Consider the following 8,346-nt stretch of genomic DNA (forward strand, 5'->3'; position numbering starts at 1 on the left):
TCTTGAGTTAAGTTGTTATCATATAGCCTATATACTATGCATCTCACAATACTGTGGTCACATAAGTGTTAAGACCCAGGAACATCCCATCAACAGTTTCAAGTTCATTTTGGGAGTACAGTGATCTTCCAACCCCATGCAGTGGCTGAACTGAGTAATTCAGGGAACAAGTGTGGTAAAAAAATGACAATACAAGTAAATCTCTGGGGGATGCTACTGGAATCTAGTTAACCTTGATTATGAAGGTGTAGGATATTAAGCAGCAAGCAGTCCTTTCAACCAGTTGTGGGTCTCACCCTGATTCATAAACCGCTGTCTTGATCAACTTCATAGTTCCCCACATCGATTTATTTTGTGAGAGGAAATTAAAAAAAGACAGCCACTATTTCATCACGTTCAATCCCACTTTAATTGACCACATTGTAAAAATCCAAAGCGTTCTTAAATGAACACCGCTTTCTTTTGACCACTTCATGGCAAATTACACTTCCTGACTTCAGACTGGACGTTTTGACACCAGCTCCCTCTGATCCCAGATGAGACATTTCATTATAACAAAATAAAAAATGAAAATCATCCACAAAAAAAAACAAAAAAAATCTCTTGGATGCAATTTTCTTCCCCCAAACAAAAGTATAAAAAGTACTCTTTTCCAACTCATCTGCAGACCACAGGGGAAGGCATTCAGTGCTGTGCGCTAAAAGGCTGTTTTCACTGCTTTCTGATGGTTTTATGTCCTTGAAAGACCCCGGTTGTCCAGATCTTTCACCTACGAGATGGAACACAAGACTTAGTTAGGAAGGCCTATTAAAAAGGCGGTTGTTCAGAGTTCATATTACATTTTTGAATGTGGGCATAGCCTTTTATTAGTAGTATAGAAGTCAACCTTCATTTAAAAAGAATAAGCCAACAGACTGATCTATCATCAGTCTGGCTTTAAATGCACTCCAGGTAGAGCTGTAACAATTACTTTCATTAATGAATAAACTCCAGATTATTCCATCGATTTATAGATGATTGATTCGGCCTATATAACATCAAGAAAAACTGAAAAATGCCATCACAATTTCCTAGAGCCCAAGGTGATGTTATGAAACCATCGAATGTTTGTTGTTTTTGCTTAAAAAATGACCAAAACAACTGATTATCAAAATAGTTGATTTGTTTTCTGTCAACCGACTAATTGTCACAGCTCTGATTCCGGGTTTAGGTTGTAAAGAAATGCATTTTACCCTTCTGTTCTTCCAATTTTCCTCAGTCTGTCATGTCTACAAATCTTTGTGATTTCCTAAATTTCCCCAAAGAAATGGTTTCAGAAGATCTGATCTTGACCAGCAAACCTATTTGGGGTTTCCAACAATCCTTACAGACTGGTATGAGGACGATATGTCTAAAAGGTAAGTAAGAGTAAGGAGAAAAAGTTAGCCGTTTTACCTTGTATATCCTAACCAGCCAGTGCTCTGTTGTGTAGGCCTCTTCCAACACGTCCAATTCGAAGTCTTTGTTCCCAATCTCAGCGTTCCTCACTCTGTCATAACCAGGTGGGCGCTCTGCAGAGGAGATTATTACGATCATCAGAATTACAGTACAATAGGCTGTAGTTTTATATTTCATGAGAAGGAACATGAATATTTATGCATCATCCCTCATTTATGTCTCGTCTGCCGACGGCGTGGTCACTTTAAGAGCTGATGCGGCAGTTCATCTCAGCACGGAGCCCCAGATATCTACAGTTTTCACGGGCCGTCGTGTTCGCAGTCTTGCTCCGTGGTTTCTGCTAACATTTCTGTCCGACTATGGTTAAAATATTATACGAATGAAGGATCTGCACCATTAATCACCCTAAACTAAAAGAGTGCTCACATGTGGCTCGTTCACAATAATGCCTCTGACTGCAAGGTAAAAGCGGGTCATGCGTGACGACAAACAGACCACACCAGGTTGTAGAGTTACTCACTGGCCTCTGTGTAGACCTGGCCGAAGCGGTAGTAGCACATCTTGTACATCAGGCAGTTGAGCAGGACAGGCGAGCCCTCGCGGTCCACTCTGAACTCTCCGGTGGGGGTGTAGTAGTCGTGCTCCTTGATGTGTTTGCCTGTGTCTGTGCTTCCCCCAATACGGACCATCCACAGAAACTTATTGATGTCTGTGATGACAGACAGATACGTTTCATTAGAGAAGCGGTGCCTTTGCGTCGCTTTTCTGTGACATTCAAAGTTGGTTATACACCGTCGTTTAAAGAAAATGCCATCACATGCGAGGATGTCGAATAGCCTCGCTTAAGCTTTGCAAACAGACTTTATTAAATCCAACTCTTTAACGCTTCCATCTGTAGTGGGAATGTTTATGTCAAGCTGCCTTTAAAGACAGTGTTATTACTGTTCTGACTCTGATCCACTGATACTTGGGACGTACCATCTGAAGAATAGCCCGTCAGTCCTCCAAAGATAACCAGGACATAGCTGACATCCAGCTCCCTCATAATCTCATAGGCCCTCTCTTCTGTGGATGCCATGGCCTACAGAACAAAGCGCAGCTCATCAGTCAGCAGCACTTCATAAACATGATTAACATATAAAGATGATAACCCCAGAGGTTACCCAGCTCACCTGTCCAACTCTGGAGATGTGCGTGTTGTTCCACGTGTTGTTGTCCACTAGAATCGTTCGATTAGCCATGGCAGTTATCTGATAGCCATAATCCCACCACGACATGACTTTGGCATCCTGGAAGCACAAAATATAACTCAAACGACTGAATGGAAGCCCTTTAATGGTTATAGTGGTGCATAACTCATAACAACAGCCTGTATAAAATTCAGATCATTTAAAACCCCCAGTTAAGAACTCTAACTGGTTTACAAAACCTGTATTTCTTTGGGTATGACTGACCTCGGGAGTGTTGTGGCGGAGCCAGTAGTAGGCCTCTCTGAAGTCGTCGAAGATGATGCGGCTGCCGTCACCTCCACGAGCCGACAAGACAATTGAGGGAGAGGAGTAGGCTTCGCTGGTCACCCACGTAGAGTGGAAGGTGTATGTAATGAGGAAGAAGGCCATGACCAGAATCATCCCACTGGCAACCTGGTAGGAATATGCAACACAGGAAGTCATCAGTTTTACTCTTCTGTCTGTGCGACTATCAATGTTCTTTTATTCTGATTACTGAAACAAAAGATGCTTTAGTTTTATCAGTAACAGAGTACACATCTGCACTAGAGAGATTTTAGTCTCTTGATGTGTGATTTTAGCAGTTTGGTCCAGTGATTTCCAACCTAGGGGGTCGGGGTCCTCTCTAAAAAAAGGGCCAGAAGATAAATGGTAAATGATCTCACTCACATAGCGCTTTACAGCTAAGTCTCATTCACCCATTCACCCATTCACTCACACATTCACACACCGATGGCGACCGAGCTGCCATGCAAGCAGCTTAGGGACAATCCCAACCCACTCTCTAACCACTGTGCCACCATGCCGCTGAAGAGAAACCTGAGGGGTCATGAGATGATTAATGGGGGGAAAAAAAGAAGAAAAAAGAACATGTAGTGTGGATTGGGGACAGTTATAGCTTTGTACAAGCTGTATCCATTTTTTAAAAAGGCCCCGAGGACACACTGTTAATTATTAACTTCAACTCCTTACTTGCTACTTTGGCACAGTGTAGTTGGCCATCGCATTATCATATGAATAGCTCTGGAACTATAGAAAAAAGGTAGAGGTCATGACCAAGAATGTATTATCTGGAATTGACGGGCGTCAACTCTAACAGCCATGACAGCTCTCTGAACCAGTCTCTCAGACCGCCTACCTCATTTTTGATGGGGTAGGTGGAGTCCTGCTGCTTCTTGCTCTTCTTGTCTGGCCGGCTGACATCCAGATTCTTCATGTAAGTGGTAAGCACCTGGGACACACCGATGCCTGACAGGATGCACATGACGGGAGCCAGTACCAACATCAGACGCACCTGAAGAGGCACAAACAAGCAGTACATGAACCCATGTGCAAATTCACTTTCCTGTACATGTTTTTCCATTTTCTTCAGTTATGCTGTGAAGGCGCCATCTTCTGGCGACACTGTTGAAATGTGACAAACCCCAAAAGCAAACAAATCAACGGCTCTCTGGAGAGTCCTTTGAGTCGTACGTGTGGCCTTATAGAGGGCGTACCATGACAGCTGAGAAGTACATGCTGGTGACTCCATACATGATGATGAAGATCCTGGCGTCAGACAGGTTGTTGAAACAGTAGTAAAGACCAACTGTAAGGAGAGGGAAGGCAACCGTCACTCAAAACAAGCATACAGTGAGCCGTGTGCTTGGCACAAATGATGGGGTAATCTTAAGAGTATAAACCTCGTTACTCCGTGTGTGTCTACTGAGTGTACACTTGCCTGGGAACATGAAGACCAGCAGCTGGAGGTCAAAGTAGTACGAGGACCAGGTTGTGGGCTGGTGCTCAGAGACGGAGGCGATGATGGGAATGTTGTTCTTGGCATAGGAGGGGTCCAACAGGGAGTAGAAACGACCGGTCCATGGAGAGATCTTACCTGAGGGAAAAACACTTTTGGTCAGTCATGGTCCAAAGCAAATCACTTCAAATCAGTTTCTCACAATAGGAAAGGAGAAGGTAATGTATCTACTGGTACACCTTGTCAACCCTCTTACCAGTCAGCATGAGAACAGCGCCCACAGACAGCAGGATGAAGCCCACCAGGGAGATGACGCTCTTGAACAGCACCTCAAACTGCTGGGCATTGAGTTTGCTGCGCAGGTAGTCCACAAAGGCATGAATCTGGCACAAGCCAAACATACCGAAGGCCGCCATGTGCTCTGATGACTGCACCGGCTGGTATATGAGAGGAGGGAGACAGGGATGTGAACTGTGTGCCACAGAACAGTGAAACATCTATTTCCTATCGCATGACAGTGCGATAGGGAAAAGAAGACACTTTTGTGAGTTCTTTGGCCTACATGATGATTGACCTATATCAACTGTCTGAAAGTGTCCTGTAAGCTGAGGCACGATCAGAGTATCAGAGTGGCTCATGTGACAAGACAGAATTTCCTTACCTGGAAACCAACAAAAGAGATCTGCATGGAGAGGATGGTGCCCAAGCAGTAGACTGTGCAGTACGCCACGTAGATGCGGTGAGAGAATCGGCCTGTGAGCATCAGAACCAGGACGTGGAGGGGGATAAGGTTGATCAGGAACACGTAGCCACCCCAGGAGGAAACCTAGACACACAGTAACACCTTATCAGGCTTCTGCAAACTCTGAATTAGTTGAGTAAAACATGCACATTTTTAAGATCTCCTCACCATGTAGAAGTAGGCCAGTGCGCATATGGACGACCAGTACACTGACCCCGTCTTGACAGCCTTGATCCACATGTAGTAGGTCAGCAGCATACAGAAGATGGCAATACCTGAGTAGGATAGCACAGAGGGATGTCATTAACAATCTTCTTGCGATCGTTTCTTTAAATAACATTGTTATTCACATCAGGCGTATACCTTCGTTATCATAGGAGCCAGCAACAGAACGAGAGATGTAACCAGGCACCACCGCAATCATGGCAGCAGCCAGGAGCCCAGCACCTGCATCCTACACAGAAAAAAAGACTGTTTAGTAGTAATATGGTGTACATTCATATTTTTTATGCCATTATTTGAATAAAAGCATATTGAACATTCATCAGAGAAAAGTCCTTGTCTACTGGGTGTCCCTTCCAGTAAGGCTGCTAATAGGATTTTAAAAAGGGCACTCCTCTGATTTTTCACATGAAGATATGTGTACTTGTCACAATAAGTACCAGTCAACCTGTGAAATCAGTTGTACAATGTTTTTTGTGGCTTTGACAGGAACAAGTCTGAGAAAATAATAATACATGGTGTCATCAGGTTGTCTCGGATTATTATGATCTCGGACTCCAAATATTTAGCAGGTGGTGGCGTGAAGTTTACAAGATGTGGGCATTTACGAGGTAAGGACAGCCTAACGAAAGAATGACGATTGAGTCGTGTCCGAGTCAACTTAACCCACACTAGGAACAAAAAGTCAGGACATCTCTGACTCTGCTGCTTTGACTGTGACCATTCTCTTGAGTCCCATTTAATTAAAGTGCAAAGCTAAGTGGAGTGGGTGGAAGTGCCCCTTGTAAGAAAAATCTTACATAACATAGTATGTTGTGCGTCTTCTGTGTGTTACCTTCAACTCCTTGGTGAAGTGGTAGGTGACTATGGCTGTGAAGGAAGAGAACAAGGGAGCCAGGAAGACACAGACATTACGGATGTCTATGGTGATGTGGAAAAAATGTAGGACGTGGTACAGGACGGCAGAGGTGATCATCAGTCCTGGCGGGAGAGAAGAGAGGGAGACGAGACAAGAGGTGTTCAAGTAAGCTTTGCATTAGTGCCAATGAAGGCGGGCTGTATACATGAAGCTCGCTGACATCTCTCTTCTGAACCTTACACAACACTTGCTCTACTTTTCACATCAAAACAACACAGAATTAAGTTCATAAGCCCAGGCTCATCTACTTGTGCTGCTCTCTAATCATTTATACTGATTCCTACCTGGATAAATGGTGCCACCGATGATCCTCCCCAGAGGATACCATGCCCTGTCATCAAACCAGTTGTGAAACTTATAAAACCCTTCTTCTGCAAGGAAGCGGGTGGTACGGTAGTTGAAGTACCTGAGGGTGAAGGTGAGACATGACTTTAGAAAAAAAAGGAGGAAAATCTGTTAATAATCCCAGGTAATAACCACGAGAGAAGCAGCACTTACGGATCAAACTCATGGATGACGCTTTCAAACCTCAAGACGGAAAAGAGTCTGGTGGAGAATGCTGAAGAGAAGGAAAACACATGGATCAATATGTGGTACATTTGTTTTTGGTATTACGGAGACAATCCTGTTGCGTTTAGGACTCACAGAGGACAGCAGCCATAGACAGGATGAGCAGCTTCAGCAGCGTGTCCTGTTTCTCATAGGACAAACGCAAGAAGCCCAGCTTGGTCATTTTGGCGAGGTTAAGGACAGCTCACCGTACTACCTGATGGGAGGAAGACAAACACTGTAAGACCAAAGAGACAGTGGAGAAGAGCCCAACACTGCCTACTGTACGTTTCATTTTTAGAACCAAATCCTGCACGATAAGAAAAGCTTTTCAAGGTCAGCTTTTAAGCAAGCCAGACTCTCAGGGAAAGGGAAAAAAAAAATCAAAGTCTTCCAACTGTTAAGAGTCAACTACAATGTCCAGCCCAACCAGATAAGGCCACGCACTAAGATGTGGCGTCAGGAACCAGGAAGCACCCACTCTGGAAAACTTCTGCAGGGATTGGTGCCTGTCCTCATCAGATTTTGCAAGTTTTTACAAAGAGATTAAACACAAAACCATCGAGCTCAACTGAGCTCTGATTAATGCTAACTTTCAAGGCAGAACTATCACAGCGAGCCTTGGAAGTACTGACAGTTAGCTAACCTTTACAACATCACAGAGTCAGGAAATGAACAGCGGCTAATGTTTGTTAACTAGAACTTAACACGCATCGTGTGCACATTTAAAATGGAATACAAGCATTGTTATAGACTAGACAGCATCTTGTAGCTAGGCAGCTCCAGGCCGGCTAGTGTTGATGCGGCTTCCATCCAGTTAAAAGTGTGAGTAGCTAGCGAGGCTAACCTGCTAGCTGCTGTATAATGAACACCCTAGCCCCGCGCCTCTTCTCTGGCTTATTCTGAAATTAGCATTAACTCCTTCATACGCGGCAGCAGGACAACAGTCCAGAATAACAGTTAGTGCTCCTAAATGAGCTATCGGGTTCAATATTTAAATTTCAGTAAGACTCACCCGCTCCGCTCCTGCTACTCATACACTATTCTCACACAACCTTCACCGTGAACTAATCCCGCCCCAGCGACGCCACGGTGCGCGTTTATTGGTTGACCGTCAGTCAACAGTTATCCCACATACGTCTGATTGGTTCGTCGGCTGCCGTTCAACTTTGGTTCCCTACCTAGCCGCTGTAGTGTAGTGACGTGTCCTTAGTGTGGAAAGGCAACGTGTCGTCCCCTGCTGGTGCAAAACTCTCACCACATCATCATTTAACGTTAAAAACAGTACATATAAACTGTTAACTACTACTGCTACTACTACTGTACATGTTTACTATAACATTAACAACCGGTTTAATAGTATAAAATCAGTCATTTATAATCTAGAGGACAGTATACTGTAGGTTTGCATACAGACAAAGTGTGCAGTCTAAACATCTTCTGCTAACCTGCCTTCTGTTTGGATATAGCTATACTACATATGCTGCGCAAAGTAAATTATGAGATGGAG

At 44.0% G+C, this 8,346-nt stretch overlaps 1 protein-coding gene across 1 annotated transcript; it reads right to left on the reverse strand.

Moving 5' to 3' along the window:
- Window positions 1-385: 385 nt before the first annotated feature.
- stt3a (STT3 oligosaccharyltransferase complex catalytic subunit A) lies at window positions 386-7,877 on the reverse strand. Its single transcript, XM_070916744.1, has 18 exons — window positions 7,852-7,877; window positions 6,933-7,053; window positions 6,786-6,846; window positions 6,572-6,693; window positions 6,204-6,349; window positions 5,510-5,600; window positions 5,315-5,421; window positions 5,066-5,230; window positions 4,661-4,841; window positions 4,387-4,542; window positions 4,163-4,254; window positions 3,805-3,960; window positions 2,892-3,080; window positions 2,610-2,726; window positions 2,416-2,518; window positions 1,958-2,146; window positions 1,435-1,550; window positions 386-769 (listed from the first exon to the last, which is right to left on the reverse strand). Exons 2-18 carry the CDS (start codon window positions 7,018-7,020, stop codon window positions 731-733), a joined length of 2,118 nt encoding a protein of 705 aa, XP_070772845.1. The 5' UTR covers window positions 7,021-7,053; window positions 7,852-7,877; the 3' UTR covers window positions 386-730.
- Between the last annotated feature and the right edge of the window lie 469 nt (window positions 7,878-8,346).

This window comes from Enoplosus armatus, chromosome 13 (assembly GCF_043641665.1).
Source record: "Enoplosus armatus isolate fEnoArm2 chromosome 13, fEnoArm2.hap1, whole genome shotgun sequence".
Classification (NCBI taxonomy): Eukaryota; Metazoa; Chordata; class Actinopteri; order Centrarchiformes; family Enoplosidae; genus Enoplosus; species Enoplosus armatus.

What these genes read in the sequence shown, in the direction of transcription:
- stt3a (XM_070916744.1), bottom strand. Translation starts at nt 7,020, where the DNA reads ATGACCAAGCTGGGCTTCTTGCGTTTGTCCTATGAGAAACAGGACACG. An exon ending in ACTTCACCAAGGAGTTGAAG is followed by an intron (nt 5,601 to 6,203) that starts GTAACACACAGA and finishes TTTTCTGTGTAG; the next exon opens with GATGCAGGTGCTGGGCTCCT. An exon ending in CCAGGTCTACACAGAGGCCA is followed by an intron (nt 1,551 to 1,957) that starts GTGAGTAACTCT and finishes TCTCCTCTGCAG; the next exon opens with AGCGCCCACCTGGTTATGAC.